The 19,508-nt window shown below is 38.1% G+C and overlaps 2 protein-coding genes and 1 long non-coding RNA gene across 6 annotated transcripts; 1 reads left to right on the plus strand and 2 right to left on the minus strand.

Annotated features, from left to right (window-relative positions):
- Window positions 1-172: 172 nt before the first annotated feature.
- On the minus strand, window positions 173-8,512 carry hcfc2 (host cell factor C2). Of its 2 annotated transcripts, none has more exons than XM_079622203.1 (16): window positions 8,193-8,512; window positions 7,754-7,902; window positions 7,239-7,399; window positions 6,949-7,157; window positions 6,768-6,852; window positions 6,247-6,353; window positions 5,918-6,145; window positions 5,626-5,829; window positions 4,704-4,759; window positions 4,552-4,615; window positions 4,347-4,424; window positions 4,234-4,265; window positions 4,006-4,146; window positions 3,733-3,918; window positions 3,366-3,657; window positions 173-2,105 (listed from the first exon to the last, which is right to left on the minus strand). In XM_079622203.1, the coding sequence occupies exons 1-16, from the start codon at window positions 8,350-8,352 to the stop codon at window positions 2,026-2,028; spliced, it is 2,232 nt and encodes a 743-aa protein (XP_079478329.1). In that variant the 5' UTR covers window positions 8,353-8,512; the 3' UTR covers window positions 173-2,025. The 2 variants fall into 2 exon arrangements, with proteins under 2 accessions (XP_079478329.1, XP_079478328.1); XM_079622202.1 differs by having other exon boundaries at window positions 4,528-4,615; window positions 8,193-8,471.
- Window positions 6,271-17,126, plus strand: LOC307003577. 3 transcript variants are annotated; one of them, XR_013798752.1, is made up of 3 exons: window positions 6,271-6,409; window positions 7,093-7,171; window positions 11,249-11,376. It is a non-coding gene; the product is annotated as an uncharacterized lncRNA (long non-coding RNA). The 3 variants fall into 3 exon arrangements; XR_013798753.1 differs by lacking the exon at window positions 11,249-11,376 and adding an exon at window positions 7,721-7,826; XR_013798754.1 differs by lacking the exons at window positions 6,271-6,409; window positions 7,093-7,171 and adding exons at window positions 7,721-7,881; window positions 15,876-17,126 and having other exon boundaries at window positions 11,249-11,326.
- Window positions 15,204-18,720, minus strand: avpr1ab (arginine vasopressin receptor 1Ab). The gene is made up of 2 exons (XM_079622204.1): window positions 17,486-18,720; window positions 15,204-16,226 (listed from the first exon to the last, which is right to left on the minus strand). Exons 1-2 carry the CDS (start codon window positions 18,351-18,353, stop codon window positions 15,823-15,825), a joined length of 1,272 nt encoding a protein of 423 aa, XP_079478330.1. The 5' UTR covers window positions 18,354-18,720; the 3' UTR covers window positions 15,204-15,822.
- Window positions 18,721-19,508: the final 788 nt, after the last annotated feature.

Raw genomic sequence — 19,508 nt, forward strand, 5'->3', positions numbered from 1 at the left:
TCTTAAATAACCTCATTAACTGATGTTGTTATGCTGATTCTTTGAATAAAAATGTGATCTGTCTTTGTTTGAATGTTGTTCAGCATGTCTTTAAAAACAAGTCTTTATATATATATATATATATAAAAAAAAAACATTTATAGAAAATAAAAAAATGGTCAAGAACAAAGTTAATTTGAATGTATGAATTTTATTGCAATGCCCTTTTTTTAGTAAACTTTAGCTTATACAAAAAGACATTGAGCTATATTTGACTGAAATGTTGTGGAACAAAATATATATATAAAAAGTCAGTTCAAAATTAATGGAAATTTAAAAATAATGGTCAAATACTTTCTCAGATGTTTATTTTGCCATCAAGAAAGGGCACTAGGTGTTCCTGAGAATGCACAGGAAGTGAATATGTACCTCTGTAAATGAAAAAATAGCGCAATCTGTGGCATTAATTCTCTATGTAGTTTTCTAGATGAAATGCTAATACAGATATAATCTCCAATGTACAACTGCATAAGCAATTGTATAAATAGCCCCCAGAAGACTGATTATACTAATTGCACTTGGTAAATAAAGTAGACGTATTACTAAGTATAATTCATTAATGCACTGAATATTTTAATACCCAAATTGCTGAACTTTTGACAAAATGTAGAATTGCGTTTTTGTGATGTTAACAAAACTTGATCATTGTCTAAATTATTCTATTTAAAGGTACACTATGTAACTTTTTTGTTCAAAATCAACCAAATTTATAGTCAATACATCCTCAAGTCTTCTTTTAAAACATGTTTTTGTCTTTTTGTCTGGATGGTTTTCATGGGAAATTGCGTCACGCCCGTGTGTCTCATCATATGCGTAAATGAAGAAAAGCTGCTCCGGCTACTTTGACGTGTGTATGATGTGCGAGTAGTATAGGTTAGTTGTCACAACGTGCGAGAAAGGTTGACATGGAGCAGCTAAATCTCCAACCACCGGCGAAGCGAATGTGCCAGAGCTCATAATAAAACAAGAATCAACATTGGCTTGGCATTTAGGGTATGGCGAGAACTGGAATTTGAAATGCAAAAGCGACGTGGAGACGGTGTTTGTATTACTCAGGTGAGTAGGGAATTTTGTTGAACACATAAATTGTCATATGTAGCTTTCTAACGAGTTCATTGTTAAGCATTATCTATTGTGGAGGGTCATTTCATTATGGTTGTAGCGCTGTGCTGGAATTTATTGTCAAGTAAGAAACGTGTCTATTAAAGTTTAGTGAAGTAACATCTTCAACTAGTCAGCTTGAGATCCTTTCCACCTAAACTGGTTATTTCTATTAAGCCTAGTGGTGAATGTTTTACGAACAGTAGGATAACCATATCTGCAGAGCCGAAGCACAACCAAAACATTGTTCTTCCGCAAAATGCAAGCAATTTGCTAGAAGATTAGAAGTTACATTGTGTACCTTTAAATTGCACTGTTTTTATGTATAACAATAAGGCAAGGGGAAACATTTCCTCCAGTTATTCAATACAATTCAGTTTAGAGTAAGAATTGGATGGCTTTTATAAAAAGGGAAAAAAAAATGTTCAAACCGCAATTATGCCGTTCTTAAAAATACACGAGCCTGTTTTAAAGAAAGTACAAAACGCATCTTATTATATGGGGATGTAGCTCATTTTCCACTAAGGGGTGATCAAATCTCGCTTAAGAAAACCAGATTATGGATTTCAAGAGAGAGAAAAAAAAGTGTTGCCAGTGGCTACAACAGTTTAATAAAACTATATTTATGAACTCAGTATAAAAAGTGTTAAAGTAAAATGTACATGATTTAACAGTGATAATGACCCAGTAGGGGTATTATTTAACTAAAACTCTTACAGTGTAAACAATGCCACGACATTAAAAGTCAATCAAAGCAATGGACTGAGATCACTTTCGGTCACTAAACGCGCTATGTTAAAATGACCTTGTGTGGTGATGATGAGTAAAATGCAGTCCTGAAGTATTCGAGCTTTGGCTGTCAGTGTGATCCATCGGGGTGAGAGTTCATCTGCAGGTGGTGTCCGGCTCTGCTGCTGGAGCGCTGGAGTCTGCCTGCGTCACTGAGGACTTCAGTTTACTCGTGTCTGCGGGACGACACAAGCGGCGGTTAGGACCGTACTGTATGTTGCATTTTGACAAGGACACATTAAACCAATCAAATGTTACAGTAAAGACATTTATAATGTTATAAAAGATTACTATATCAAATAAATACTGTTCTTTTAAACCTACAAGTGAAATTCGAAAAATTAGAATATCGCCCAAAAGTTCATTTATTTCAGTAATTCAACTTAAAAGGTGAAACTAAAATATTATATAGACTCATTACATGCAAAGTGAGATATTTCAAGCCTTTATTTGTTATAATTTTGATGATTATGGCTTACCGCTTAGGAAAATCTTTTCACAATATTATCACTAATTTTGAATTTGGGGTTTTCATAAGCTGTAAGCCATAATCATCAAAATCAAAATTCAGCTTTGCCAATGCAAGAATAAATTACTTTTTAATGTATATTAAAATAGAAAAGTTATTTTTGTATTGTAATATTACTGTTTTTACTGTAATTCGATCAAATAAATGCACCCTTGCCGATCATAAGAGACTTCTTTCAAAACGTTTTAAAAATCTTACCGACCCCAAACTTTTGAACAATTTCCGTTGTATTGGGTAAAATGCTGAACCATTCGCAAATTTGAAAGAGCAATATTACTTGGCCAATAAACATCAACAATGCCATAATAAAGGTAAGTTTGTGTTGTCGACATGTAGAGAAGAAGCGGGTTTTCAGTGCTGCGATTTCACTTTGCACTTCAAAGGATGAGGACACAAGCCGGGATTGATCCGAAAAAAACTACGGCATCATTACTGTTTGTATTTATTGCATATACAAGTGCCTAGGAAGCTGAAATTCAGATATAGTAATAGGCGTTTCATTTCTGACACGTGATAGACCAATCACAACAGACTGGGTCATCTAACCAATCAGAGCAGAATAGGCACACGTAAAGGAGGGATTTAGAGAGACTGAATCTTCGAACAAACCGGTTTCAGACGATTTGAGAAATGAGGAGATGTGCAGTGTATACTATGAGAAAATTAAGTTTTTTTTTTTTAACCTTGGATGCATGTAAGCCTATTTTAAAAAACCTCCAAAACAAAACTAGGAACCTTTAAAAGAGCATAATAGGGGCACTTTAAAACACCACAAAATCGAAACTGAATTAGTTTTAAATTTAAAACCCAAATGCTATTTGGTGATTCTATAGGAAATTCTACAACAAGGGGGAAAAATCATGCAAGTCATGTCACGTGATGAGATGAGGACACACTCATGAGTCACCTTGCAGCCAGCGGATCTGAGTGGCGGGACCGTAGCCCTGTTCGTTCTTGGCAGCGATCCGGAAGACGACGGCAGGCCGTGCCGAGCAGTCGATGTGTGCGTTGCTCAGCTGGGCTTCACTGACTGTGCATGAAGTCTTGATACCGCGGTAGATTCGGATGAAGGCCAGCTCCCCGGGTCGCTCCACGCTGTTCCCTCGACTCTTCCTCACAGCCAGGTACATTGAATACTCCAATATCTTCCCGGACAGAGAGGTGGGAGGCTCCCAGGTGATGTGCACAGAGTCGGTGTCCTGAAATGATGACATAGCATCTAAACAACTTTGAACACTAAATGTTTTAGTCATCACTGAGAAGAATGATTGTACCTTGGTGATTTTCACAGCAGACGGAGCCCCGGGAAATCCAGGCTGGCAGGTTTTAAACTCGCTGACGGGACTGAAGTCGCCCAGGCCACGGCTGTTCAGTCCGGCCACCCTGAACTTGTACGTGACTCCTGAGGCCAGTTCCTGCTTCTCGTGACCCGTGAAACTATGAGGACCCGGCAACTTCCACTGTCAGACAGAAAACACCGGTGACGTAAGACACACTGACACAAAACTGTAAACCGTTACACTTGGGTGTGTGTACTGCAGACAAACCTCACTGTCAGATGAGTTTCGGGAAGACAGGATTGAGGCCATGTCACCATTCTCAGAGGGCAGGAAGTAGTGTGTAACCTCACAATACAGTGTTTTAAACACACCCACATCAAACCACACAGACTCCTTTGTAATCTCAGACTGTCAGCACAGAGAGGAAATGTGTTTTTAGGAGTTTTATACGCATTATACACTCAACAGGTACAGAGACACAACGTAACACTCTACCTGTTGGGATGGTATAGAAGAGATTCCTCGTTCTGTGAAGGAGAATATAAACAGTAAGCGAGGGAAACCGTATAACAGCAAATAAAAACAGTGAGTGTGTGCAGTGCGCTTACCTTTCTGACACTGAGCTGCACTATTCAGCTTACCAGCCTTATTCATGTCTGATGGCATCATGGAAACACCTTTTTGATCTTTGTGTATGCACATTAAAAATACATAATCAGGTATATGTACTAAACCACAGAAAGGCCAAAAGCAAGAATGCAAGAGTGGGAAAAAACATGCATATAATACCAGAAGCAGTTTTCGCTTTTCTACCTTTGTCCCCTGGTCGAATGTCTGCCCCATCCTCACTCGTTCCTTCTGGCCTCAAAAGGCTTTCCTAAAATGTGAAAGGGGCCTCTAAGATTTCTATATAGATATACATATAGATTATATATATAGATTCCACTAAAATACAGATATCTGACCTGTGATGAAGATTCTCTCTCTCCTTTAACTTTGACAGCTGCACTTGGCTGGAAGTCTAGACAGAAAAAAAATATTGAATATATACAGGGTTCTTGCACCTTTTCCAAAGTCAAATTCAAGCATTTTTTATAAGGTGCATTTTTACGCTTTTCCAGCACCTTACAGCTGTGGTGAATTACATATTTACATACATATACGTACTTCTTCATAACATTAAGTAAGATGTTGCATATGCAGAACTCCATAGCATTGTCCAGATACACTTCTTTTAATATTTTATTTTAAAATATACTTTTAGTTTTAATTACTAGTTAAAGTTACTTAATTGCAATGGGTGTAATTTTTACATTAGATATATCATTATGTACAATTTCACATTTAAATTATATTTACATTATACATAATATATATAAAATAGAAGTTTAAAAAAATATTTTTGGCAGGATATTTTTTTGTAAGTGTAAAATGTTTTTTTTTTTTTTTCATAAACATAATTTTGACAATTTAAATAGATAAAAAAATAAAAAACTAATGGTAGAAATGAAGTGCAGCACATGCAATGGCTGTGGTAACTTTAACAATTAAAAGGATACTATGACAAATATATCGCTTTCTTTATTCAAATGGATTTTTTTCTCCCATGAATATATGATTGACCAGAAGAATAAAAGCGGTATCATATACTTTAATATTTATATGAGCAATATCACGCTCATAGCCATGTGAAATGGCTCTATATCACTGTGAAAAGATTCTTTAATCAATCAAATGAAACACTATTTTGTAATATAGCCTATTGTCTTTCAGTAATTCCTGAAAGTACCTTTTAATTTTTTCTATGGCTCACATTTCAAAAAAGTCTTTTACTTCAAACACTTTAAGCACCTTGTACGAACCCTATGAATGTTTAAGTTGTATTACCTTTTTGTATAGGCTCCTTTCTGTCTCCTGGGTCTGGTGGAGGAGTTGTTGTGGACTGTGGTTCAACTGAAGCAGAATGAGAAGACGTGACCGGCTGCACTTGAAGCAAGTAACACTCAGCGGCAGGCAGGGGCCGCCAGGCGACATGCAGAATACTGATTGTGGACTTCACCAGAAACACCGCACCAGGAGTGGAAGGCCTCTCTACACACACAAATGACTCAAACGTTCACTGAAATGTCCAAAAGTGTACTTTGTTACGACAATAATGGCTTAAGCGGTCTTTTCTCACCGGTTTCCAGGTACCACAGATCTTTGCAGCAGACTTGGTAGTTATTGTACTTTTTGTATCCATCTCGCCCGCTCCAGACGTATAATCGAGTGCCGACGTTTACTGCGCAGTGCCCAGCTCGTGCTTTCGGACAGTGTGCAGTCCCCTCTTCCTGTTCCATCGACTGTACGCCTGAAGCCAATCCCTGCTGGTGTTCTTCCAGTGTCAGGCTATGCCATGTCAGTGTGTCTACAGTAAGCAAACCATACCAAGAAATAACAAGTGCTTATTATTGAAGCAATTTCTGAGATGATCTAGCTGCAGGATCATTGTAATATTCTTGATCATACCAAGGTTTAGTATGGAAAGGGAGTTGGTGCAGATCCACTTGACTCCATCAGCAGCGAGAGTCTCTTCTGCCTCTCCGACGGGAACCCATCCTCCGAACACATATAACCTACAATGAAGAATCAAGAAGATACAGAACTTGAGGAAAAATAAAGACTGTGGGAGGTAAGATAATATAGATGCTGTTCAGTTGCCAAAACTAGACTTTGGCATAGCCGTTCTGACTGAACATCATCATCTCTGAACATCTTGACTTTGTTGAAAAGTGAATTCGAGAGAGGAAAGGGACAATAGAGCTGTTCAGTCATGACGCCAATATCTGGGCTAACCCAGGAGGCTAATGGGTTTTTAAAATAGCGGTTACTAGAAGAGCCTTGCATTTTGCCTTACAATATAAATTACACTGAGTCACATCAAATGCACATTTTAAAACCATTGTGACATGTCATGAAAATGCTAATTATCTTACTGGTTTTAGGTCTCTAGAGCAAATCTAAGCAAAAAGAGCCGTCTGTCACATTACTTGTTTCCAATCACATTGGATGTGTGCAGACTCCTGGGTAGTGGTGGTTCCCCTCTGGTTGGAGGCAATGACCAAGTCATAGTCTCTGAAATAATTAAGACATCAGCTTGAACCAAATTAACTATTATATAAGGAGATACAGGGCATATGCATTATGTTGTGAATATGAATAAGGCCTTACCAATGTCTAACTGCCACAAGTCATTCAGTCTGTGCCCACACATGCCCCCAAATATGTAGAGCTTTGGGGCACTGCCACCCTTGCCACAGTACATCACAGAACTATGGGATTCCCTGGCTGACGGGCCTCCACCTTTGGTTTCAGGAATGCTCCAGCCTTTAACCCCGGATTGGGCCTGCAGCTCCAGCTCGTAGAAGTCATCTAAATACCTGCATATAGACATGTAAGTCCATGTAAGTATGTATGCGTTTTAGAGTTTGGCATGAATATATGCATATAAATATGCACACCGTGGTATATTTCCATTTGGGTCTTCGCTATCATTGGCCATTCCACCCAAAAGGTAGCACTTATTAGCATGAAGAGTGAAGCTGTGGCCAATTCGTGGACATGGAGGTGATGCGTTCCTCGGTGGGCGGGGCTTCAGTTTCTTCCACAGCCATCGACTGGCCTGAGAAGAGATTTGATATCAGGGCCCTCCTAAAACCATGTCCTACTATCATAAACTATTAATGCTTTAAAGATGCAGTAAACGATTTCTGATAAACTGTTGAAAGTGGATAGCATCAAAACACACTAGTAGCCAATCAGCTGTAAGGGGAGTGTCTAGTCATGAGGGGGGAGGTGCCTGTGTTGCATAGCATGTTTGTGAATTTGTGGGAGGGGCTATCAAGATAGGGGCGTGATCCTTTTGGGTAGGGGTGTGTTTGTTTTGGGGATTTCAAATATCAACAGCGTTTCTCAGAAATCGCTTACTGCACCTTTCATTTAGGTATGACTACATTATGATGGCACAAGTGCTCACCTGCAGTTCATAGAGACTGTTGGTATACTGGCCAAATTCAACCATTCCTCCAAACACCAGGATCCGTGTGCCTTCACAAGCGAAGCCATGAGCGGCACAACCAGGTGGGATATCACCTCTCACTGCAGGTAGGAACCACTGCTTGGTCACTAAAATATAAGATTTCAAGTTTCAATAATATGTGTAAAAAAAGTTTCACGGCATTTCCAACTATTTTAATGTACATTAACCAATCAGCATTAAAACTGAATATGTAAACATAATCAAAGTTTAGAGGCATTTCTAACTATTTTAATGTATATTAACTAAAATGTTGTTACAGTAATCCAAGGCATTCATTGCTGGGAATTACATGCAATCTGAATATTTATATGTTTTTAACAGTGCATTGGCTGTACTATGTAGCATTAATGTAGTTTGTGTTTATCTAGTGCCCTACCAGAGTTATATACATGCAGATTGGTCGCTATTCCCTCGTTTCCACCTCCAAACACAACCACCAGCTCTCGTATGGCCACGGCCCGGTGCCCATGCCTCGCTCTCGGAACCGGTCCAGCGTAAGACCGCACTCTTTTCCATAAAGGACCCTTGTTAATCATAATGGGTTATCCGTATTTTTTCATATAATTTTGCACATGCACAATTGCATTGCAGTAAAGAACGACTACATGCAAACAGTTCGTAGCACTTCCCCGTGCGTGAAAACTTGTCTGTGATTGGGCCGACGTATGTCACGTGATCAAAAGGCGGCGTATCCTCGACCAATCAGAGCCATTTGGGGTTCTTAGGCTCCTCCCGTTTTTTAGCTAATAAAAAATAAGCCCCGAGGCGCCCGTAAAATTACAGTAAAATCCAAAAAAATTCCGACAGGTGCATAGCCTATCATGAGAAAAATATTATTTTGATGAGTACTGTAAACTAAAATAAATAATTAAAACAATCTACTATAGAGCATAAGATTTAAGAGCACAAGATATTGCGCAGTCATGGAGACAGAACAAAAAAAAAAAAAACATTTTTTTTTTTTAAATGTTTAAATACAATATAGCCTTTTTATGATGCATTAGGCTATAACATTAATGTTTTTTTATTTATTATTGTAACAAATGAGTCCCGGTAGACATTAAACCATAAATAAAAATGACAATATAAGTAGCCTATAATTGTTGAAATGTGCAACAGAGGGTATTGATTTTCAAATTTGAATAATGCTATGGTAGCTATCTATCACTGTCCTTAATCTTTACTTTTTTATCCAACAAGTTTTATCTAAAGTTCATGAACTGTTTTTAAGCTGTAATATCTTCGGTGAAATCTAGAGGTCAGTAAAAGTCTAGGCTATATGAGCATTTGGATTTGTGGTGTCAGAGGCATAGCAAATGAGGAATGATTTTACAGACATGCCATAAACGCTAGACGTTATGGATCATAATAGGTTTAGAGAAAGCTATTCGTTCAGAAAAAAACAATTTTATCTTTAATAAAACCAAAAGACCCTTTTTTGCCTGAGGAAAATTTGACTGTGACGTTGTGTGTTTATGTGCAAGGTTAAGGCAGTTCATGTTAAGGTTCTCCTTTACCCAAACGATTTTCTCTGGGACATGCAGATGTGATGATGTGCACATGCAAAATCACATTTGAGACCCTTTAAATAGTGTTTTTTTTTTACATTTAAATGGTATTTACATGGTGGTGCAAGACAACTAGCTGTTCCATGAGGTGATAGGCTACTAAATCCATTAGACTTACTTGTAAGTTCTATGAGAAATAAGAAATACAAAATGTGATAGGCTACCTTCAGAGTTAAGAAAACATTGTTTAGTGACTTAGCCTATGTTTGTCTGTCGTAATTGAAAAACTGCTTCATGCTGTGTCTATATGAAAAATGAAATTGAAAAAGAACAATGGATTAGTGCGATAATTAGACTGCTCTTCTCTGAAGTGATGACAGTTTACATTTCCTGCACTGATTTTAGAGAGAGAGAGAGAGAGAGAGAGAGAGAGAGAGAGAGAGAGAGAGAGAGAGAGAGAGAGAGAGAGAGAGAGAGAGAGAGAGAGAGAGAGATGTAGCAGTAAGCTGTCTACAGGTCCTTAACTAGCCTAGCTATTTCTGGTTGTTTTGAATGAAATAGGAGAGATATCTCAGAAGTTTATGACAATGAAGGAACAGATAAAGTAAGTGACAAATGTAGCATGTAAACTGTTCTTGAATAGCCTTATACTGAAATAGGCTAATGAAATCGTGTGCTTTTTCGTAAGTGGTTTTCCGAGCACTGGAAAGTTTCACTGTTTCACTTCTCGGTATTCACATTCCAGTTTTATAGTTGACGCCATAGGCTAACTCAATCATTTTCATGACAGAGCAAAAGGTGAACGATTGGATGACCGTATTGGGTCTAAAAATTTATGCTAAAGACTGACCTCTTGCAATGTCGCAAAACACTTTTAAAAATGTATTGTGATCAATGGTTCCACAAAGAACCTTTTACATCCATTGCAAAAAATGATCTTTATACGCTTCTGTAAAACAATATTGTTGGTTTAAAACTTAAAATTAAGTTAGCCTACCTGGTTGCCTTAAAATTTTGAGTTTGTTGAAGTTAAAAATTTGAGTTGTGGAGATTGGTTTAATAAATAGAAACTCAAATTTTTTTCTGAACCACATTAATTTTCTAAGTTGATTTGACAAAAAAAAGTTGATAACAAATCAAGATTTTTTTCTTTTTTCTTTAGATAATTAAAATGTTCTTCAAAAATGGTTCTTTTAATATCTGTTCACTGAAAGGTTCTTTGGAGAAGCCAAAATGGTTCTTCTATGGCATTGCTGCAAAAATAAAACCTTTTGGAACCTTTATTTTTAAGAGTGTATTATTGTCATGTTGCTAAATTGCATTTCATGAAAAATAATGAGTGGGAGAGATATGGAGATGTGAGGTGAAGAAGATGCAGACAGCTGGAGAGGAAGGTATTACAATGAATGTATGAGAATTACGGATACAGTAGACATTGAACTCGGTAGGAAGTCGTCACTCTGCATAATGAAAGTTGTTCTATTTTGGATTCTTCCCCCATTAAGCTAAACTTCCTGTCTCAAACAATGCACTTTCCTTCCTGGCAACCTTGCAAAATAATTTTACAAATTGTTTAGGTTTGAGCCAAGCTAGAACAACAAACTGATTGTGTTAAGAATGAGTAAAGTTCTTTGATGTCCTTGAAACACTCGTGTTGTGTTTGTGTCTATTGGACAATGCACGGTTCACCATTGAAAATGAAGTGCTGAACACATTTATGTTTATTTGTATGAAGTAAAACATTTGCTGGGTTCGTTTACAGCATGTCAGAGATGCTTAAACCCGAATATTCCTTTAAACCAAAGCTCCAGTCCTTGATGAAATGTGTATATGAAAATTATGAATAGACAGCTAGAATCAATGTGAAGAGAGGAAGTTACATCATACTTCACCTGAACTAATCTAACATTTCTTCGTCTTTCAGGAGCATCTGAGGACGAGGGAGTCGCTGCGACCCACAAACTGCCACCACTGACAGACCTGCTAACGTCAGAAAAACAGCGTGAGTGTGTGTGTCTGAAGAGAAGGTGACACATTAATGAAAATCTACATGAAAAGGCTTCCTTCACTCTATAATTAAAGGTGACGGGAACATTCAGGGTTTTCACTGCAATGCCATAAAATAATGATTTATGGTTCCTCAAAGAACTTTTCCGAGGTTCTTCATGCATGGGACCATTCGTGCCAAAAATGAACATTTAACTTTCAGATTGTGGGTCATGTAGGAAAGGAACACCTTTTTTTGGAAATAGGAAATAATTTTCCAACTCTCCTAGAGTTAACCAGTTGAGTTTTACCGTTTTTGAATCCATTCACCCGATCTCCGGGTCTGGCGGTAGCACTTTTATGGTACTATACGGTTATCCGGACCACACGATGGCCTACCCCTAACTCCGCCCTTAAACCCCATCACTGGGGTTAAGACCAATCATACGATGGCCTACCCCCAAACCCCACCCATATACCTACCCGTCACTGGGGTTAAGACCAATCAGGGGTGACTATATGGACTATACGGAACTAAAAGACACACGTGTGGTCCGGATAACCGTATAGTTCCACTTTTAGCATAGTTTAGCATAGATCATTGAATCTGATTAGACCGTTAGCATCTCTCTCAAAAAAATGTCCAAAGAGTTTCAATATTTTTCCTATTTAAAACTTGACTCTTCTGTAGTTACATCATGTACTGCAGGCGCAATGATATTACAAACTTGCTGAGCTGGGGACTATTTTCAGGCGCTGCGTAATATCATTGCGCTGCTGGTACGGCAGCACAGTTACATGATTATTACGCAGGAATGAGAGTATAGTTCCTAGTCATATTGGCCTAGAAAATAGCAACTTTTCATTCTGTCGGTCTTAGTACACGATTTAACTACAGAAGAGTCAAGTTTTAAATAGGAAAAATATCGAAACTCTTTGGTAATTTTTTTGAGAGAGATGCTAACGGTCTAATCAGATTCAATGATCTATGCTAAGCTATGCTAAAAGTGCTACTGCCAGACCCAGGGATCGGCTAAATGGATTCGAAAACGGTAAAACTCAACTGTTTAACTCTAGCGGAGTTGGAAAATGAGCCTATTTCCAAAAAGAGTCTAAGATAAGCCTGGGATCTATTTTACAAACATCTGGATCTAATTTGGAAAGCGTGACCAGGCAGAGTGAACCTCTAAATTCTGTATACAATTTTTAGCCTACTTGATGAGACTATAAGTGCACTGTGAAATTTACTGTTAAAACGTCACGGTTGTTAGAACATTACGGGAAGGACAAAGGTTTTACAGAATTAATTTACGGAATGAACTTTGAATTAAATTTTTTTTATTATTATTAATATACCAACCTAGTACTGAAATATAATTTGTACCTTTATAATATACTGACAACCACAATAAAAAACAAAGGTGGTAATGAGAAAGCAACATTATGAATCATAACTGAATTTAATACTAGAATGTGCACAGTATCATTCAGACAAACCATTATCAAATATTAATTTAGCAACATAATGTAACACCACAAAACCTTAATAGCTCAAAAAAATAACTAAGAAGAAACAATCAATTAAATGAAAAATCGTCAAATGTGATGTCACAGTGAATTTAACCAAATTTTCAATTTATTTCAATATACGGTTTTTACCTGTAAATTAAAATTTATGTTATCTTCACAAAACTAAATTTTCACTGTGTTTTTTTGTAGAATTACATTAAATGCCTTGTTAGATTTATTACAGTTATGCACCATATATAAGGAAACCTTTTAGGTGTTGTACTTTTTTACAATGTGATAATGTATATCCCGGCGTGATTTATTTGTGTGTGTGTGTGTGTGCACGTACCACCTGTTTTTATGGAACCTCCCTCCTGGCTCTTTTAATATTTTTAATGTCTTTTTAAAATCCACATGGCCCTTGCCGTTATTAGATTTGCTACCTAAAAAACACAGAACCTTTCCTGTTTGACTCATTGACAAGGCAGGTTTTACCCGTCAGCAACATTTAGTTTAAAAGATGAGCCTGACATTACCTATCAATTGAGTTACAATCCTATAATAAAACGCTGATTGCTTGCCAATGGTGTTCAGATCCAAAGATGAATCCCGCATTATGTGACGAGATCTTTCGGATCCCAGCTTAGCCGGAACATACCTGATGATAAGACTCAGATTGGGAGACTGGAGCCACTTGGGTTTTCATTTTACGCAGATAAGGGAAAGCTGTGGGAGATGATGGGAGTTTAAATGTAAACCGCACTGAGATTGAAGCAGATGTAAAGGATCAACCTTTCACATGCATAGTGGTGCGTTATGCCAGATTTTCTCACACTCACACACATCAGTGGCCCCAAAATACCTAAAACACACTTAAAATGTCATTGCATTAGATACTATCAATCCAAGCGGTATTTATTTTAAATAAAGACATCATAAGCACATTTTTCAATTACATCATTATTTAGTAGATGCTTTTAAGCACATACATAGATTAAACGATGATGAACATGCAATTTATTAAGCAAAACTTTTCATAAAAAGACTTTTGCTATATTTTAAAACAGTACATTAGTGAAAAAATAATGTAAGTTCATATAAATGTGATCAACTATACCTGTGTGTGTGTGTGTGCCTGTGTGTGTGTGCCTGTGTGTGTGTGCCTGTGTGTGTCTGTGAACTTTAGAATAACTGACTTCATACATCCACGAAAAAGCAGTTGGTAAAAAAAAATCAATGCAAATCTGACTCAGGAAAGTGACGTTAGTTCTAAGTAAAACTATAGTGCACAACAGTTGGGTTCCAGAAGTAAAAAAGCTTTTTTAAACCTTTTCTCTATAAAGAAATTGATGTTTAGGCCTAACGATAAGACAGACCTACTGTGAGCTGAAAGGTTGTTAATCGATGGTTTTTGTTAAAGCTCTTATAGCCCACATTATTTCAACTTATTCTTAAAATAATCATGTTTAACAGCAGAATTCGTCATGAAAACTATTATCCATGATTATAGGCTGCATAAAAATCCACCAATCAGAGTCAAAACAAGTAAAACGTGCCAAAAGTGCATATTTTATTGCAATAAACTCATATATGTTAATATATATTTAATCAGCATTTTTAAAAGAGTTTCTATTTCTCCATCCCTTTTAACTCGATTATGCAGTTTGCAATGATTCATGGGATTGTAGTTCTTGCACTAAAGCCGTTAAGTTCACAGTCTTGTAGGCCTACCTTTGTGTTTTAGTCAGATTTATTGCTTCAAATCTAAGTTTGTAATCTTATCATTTACCTCGTATTTGATTGACTTGGTTCACGGCTTAACGCTTAAACAAATACTATTTTAAACCCCTATTAGAGAAATGAATGGGGGGAAAAATACTTCCTGAACCAGCGTCGCTGAAAAAAGTGGATGGCACTAATGCACTCTATTGCCAACATTTGGTTTCAGATGCCATTTGGTTTGATTATTTTGTTATGTAATGTAATAAAATTTGATACATTAGACGTTATTCAGTTACATGGTGTAATTAAGGGTGAAAGAGACTGTGTAATAAGAGAGTGTTCTGGTTCTGCATTATGCAAGATTGCGGACACTGGTTTTCCACTTCCAACTTAATTAAGTTTATATTCATCAGGTTTTTTTTATCTTAGTGTCATTATTACCGGTACTAACAAAGTATGTCTGAATCTGGAGGAGACCTGTCAATCAAGCATTTTTTCAGCCTGTCTATTTCAAGAGTGATGGTTAATGTGTTAACCAAACAAGTTCAGGCATTGAAACTTGTGCACACACACACACACACACACACACACACACACACACACACACACACACACACACACACACACACACACACACACACACACACACACACACACTCATAGACAGTTTGTAATTGGCATGTTTTATTTGCTTTTGTTGACATTTTTATATATTTACATGAGATTTATTCTCTTTACATGTTTTTTGACACAACAAAATTCTTTATATTTACATAAACAGTTCGCCAAACACCAGACAAGCTCATACTTTGCTCAGTTAAAGATTGGCACGACCAACACAAGATACAGCTCAAGTTATACACCATATCAAATTATATTTATTTGTCAGTCATAAAACTGACACATAAAACGTACACACACTTACGATACACTCTTATGCTCCCACCCAATCCAAAAGAGCTTTGTGTTATCGATGTAAACAAATAAGACGCACATCAGCCTAAGAAATGAAGCTGAGGTTCTCACCAATAAGTCACAGACTTTAGCCATAAAGGAAAGAGCAACACAACACAATGTGCTGTAAAATAAATGATTCATTTATAAGAATGAACACAACATTCCTCCGTTGATTCTCATTCATGGTGTTATGAAATGATTCTCTCTTCCACCATGAATATTTAATATTTTTAAGTAATATACAAGTAGAAATGAGCTGACTCGCACCGCACAATTTGTATCTTTTGTAAATAAATCCTCATTATGTGTGATAAAATGGATTTACTAGATACTTATTTTCATGTCTTTATTCATCCCCATCCCATCGGGCTCCATAGGCACACTCTGACTTGACTTGCGCGAGCAGTCAAGCTGCAAACACTGACTGGATTTGCGGGAATAGTCTAACCCTACAGACTGACTGGACTTTCGGGAGTTGCACGGGTCTCTCCATGAGTCGAACCCATCTTTGGTCCGGGCAGCAGTCAGCTTGGACAGGAGGGTGTTCCTCCTGATGCTGCTCTCCGAGTCCTCTTTGTGGAACGAGTTTTGGGGTTTGTTCCAGCAGGAGAAACAGCCCAAGAAGTCGTAGAGGAGGTGACCGCTGAAGAGCATGTAGATCCACGGGTTACAGCAGCTGTTGAGACTCGCCAGCAGGGCGGAGAGGGTCACTGCAGCATTCTCAGAATCTGAGGACAAACAAGATGGCGTTAGCCTTGTGGTTAAAGATTTGGGCTGATAACTGGAAGGTTGCAGGTTCAGACCTCGCAAAAGTTGATACATTTACAGGTTTAGGAATTGTGATTGCAGGTTGAACTAATGTTTTTTGTCATTTTGAATGTGTTTTATTTTTATTATCTCTCTAGTTGAAGCACTAGCATTGAAATGAAATCTGTTTTAACTCATGTAATAATCAAATCTTGCACTGTAGTTTTGTGCAATCTGATTATGCAGTTCTCCTGAATAAAAGGTATATGCCCTCTCAGACTTATGAACAAAATATTAGGTAATCAATCTTTTTTTTTTTTCTGTGGTGTACAAGTATGTATCCATATTGGACGATGCACTTCCAATAAAACAATATTAGATTTATATAGCATTATGTAATGGTACAGATAAACAGTAATACAAGCCCCTGTATCCTTTAATCTCATAGGAATGCTAATGGAATTCAAAAAAGAACCCTCTGAGAGACAGATAAGATCTTCCTGGATAAACTGAAATTCTGACAAATACACTGAAGCAAAATGCATGATCTTATTTAGATCATTCTTGTTGTTTGGTCTCATTAGGAGGGCTTCTTCGTTTTTATAGAAATACCATTAGGAAAGAAAATGAACATGTATGCAATTATTCTTGGAGATGCCTGTTGTTACACTTGTTTTATGCCGGAATTGGGCTTTGAAACCCGAATTACACTTGAAAGGAAAAGGAACGATGGGCTTTAAACCCCTCAAAATGAAATCAAAGAAAAAGATAAGTAGCCTAGGTCTTAAAACCATTTTTTTTAAATATACATAAACATATATAGGTTTTGAAAATAAAAATGTGACTACAACCGTTGTCCGGGTTACACAGAGTGAGTGCGCAAAATAAATATGTGTAGGTTTTTCGCGAGGACGTCACGTAACCATATCAAGAGCTGCTCGATCCCCGTGCGTTTTGGACGGTAGCATACGTCGAAAAAAACTTAGTTTGTCACTATTTGTAAGATTTTTATAGAATTACACAAAACATTTATCATACAAAAATATCCACGTTTTGTTTTAAACATCTTTAAAACATGGCGCTAGGGGCGCAAAAAGACGAACCTTAATCGCTTGCATCAGAAAATGACTAAAAGAAAAACTTCGATCACCTGAAAGTCTTGAAATAATTTGTAGCTACACTTAATATTGTGTTTAAATACATATTTACATTCAATATGTGTAACTCTATGGCATCTTACCATCCCAGGAGAAGTTTTCATCCCAGACTGACCACATTTGCACGATGAAGAACGGAGCCCAGCACACAATGTACGCCAAAACAATCACGAATGTCATCTTCACGGTTCTTAGTTTGGCTCTTGAGATGATGGTGACGCTACTGACAGACCCCTTTCCAATCATCCCGTTCTTAGTGCTGTGTGGGGAGCCTCTCCTGGTCTTGCACTTGAAGTTCTTCCAGATACTGTGGCATATGAACCCGTAGCAGATCATGAGGATGATTACAGGGATGAGGAAGATGCCCACGGTGATCCAGGTGATGTAGGCTCGGATGCCCCACGGCTCGATGAAGTGTCCCCAGCAGTCATACACATCCGAGCCGTTCTGGATCTCGCTCAGGGAGAAGATGAAGTATTGAGGGGTGCTGAGCAACAGGCTGCAGAACCAAGTGGACCCGATCATGATGTAGGCGCGCTGCGTGGGCTGCTGGAGGGTCTTCAGAGGGTGGCAGATGGCGATGTAGCGGTCCAGGGTCATCATCACCATCATATAAGTGGACGCGAACATCCCCAGGACCTGGAGATGCTTGACAATCCGGCAAAGAAAGTCTGGTCCGTAAAACCTGAAGGTGATCTCCCAGCAGAGCTGTGGAAGAACCTGGAAGAAAGCCACCACCAGATCCGCGAGACTCAGGTGCTTGATGAACAGGTGCATGCGCGAGCTCTTCTTCTTGGTGTTGTGCATGGCCAGCAGCACGCTCAGATTTCCGATGACCGCCACGAGGAAAGTGACGCTCAAAACCGTGATCTCCATTTTGGCCACGTCTTCGTTTCTGCCGTACGGGTCGGTGTCGTTGCTCGCCGCGATTTGCTGCGACGTGTTGCTCATGGTTGGGTTTGGAAACGAACTGTGATTCCCATGCGTAAAAGCGCGTACGCTCTCTTGGGTATATGGAGAAGCGCGCGCGCGCTAACCCATTGGTGTCATTGCGCACGGAAGCTTGTGCGTAAGAGACAACCGATCGGGATCCCCACAGGGTCCCCAAGTGAGAACCCCTAGACTGGGAAGGACCGATGCATTTAAGTTTCAGAGACACGGATCATATTCTAGTCCACATAACTGTGCCTCAATTGTGGTGATCTGACTCACAAATGTCATCAGGATTGTCTGATAAGTGTTGCATTCCTTAAATCCAGCCCCCAATGAAGAGGCTGGCAAGCTCAAGAGCCGCCTCTCTATCCTAAACTTCACGCCCCTAAACAACATTGAAAACAACATTCTTTAGCACCAGCAGATGTAAGTACGCGCGCCGCGCGCCCTAATTGAATCCAACCGAGCGCGCACGTTTCATTGTACGTTGACATAATAATCATTTATGTCAAAGTTTTTACAAAGCCTTTTTATTCTAAGTTTTGATTTAGCTGTACGATCTGTAGTAAATATAACTAGCTTTATATAAATCAATAGGTGGTTTGCCATTTTGGAAATATATCTTGCTTTTCACTTTTCTCTGTGGGAATTGTCGGTAATGACAAAGGGAAACCATTTAATAAATTCTCTAATTTGAACTAATTACAACATTGAGGTTGTGGTACACACTCAGATCTTAAACTAATGTCAGCTGGCAATCTTAGGGACTTATATAGTCAGATTTATACCAAGCATGCATGTGTATGAGAAAGCAAGAGACATTTGGATCCAATATAGTTATTGGCATTACTTGCATCTTGTGTTTATCAATAACTGGCCAGAAAAAGTGAGACACTACACAGCTCAGTCCTGTATTTAATTTTGATCCTTTTCGTGTCCAAACTGTAGTGCAATCACCAAACAGTACTTGAGGAATATATGGATACTGATACTGCACAGTACAGTACACTGCTGTGATTGTGAAATAGGCCTACTATAAATCACGCTTACTTTGTTGTCACGTGATCTCACTGCATTGCATGTTAATGCAGCAACAGGCATCCATTATCATATCAATGTAATATATATAAGTCAAATAATGAGTTTGAACTTATCTTAAGATAGATTTTTTAA

Source organism: Phoxinus phoxinus, assembly GCF_949152265.1.
Source record: "Phoxinus phoxinus genome assembly, chromosome: 9".
Lineage (NCBI taxonomy): Eukaryota > Metazoa > Chordata > Actinopteri > Cypriniformes > Leuciscidae > Phoxinus > Phoxinus phoxinus.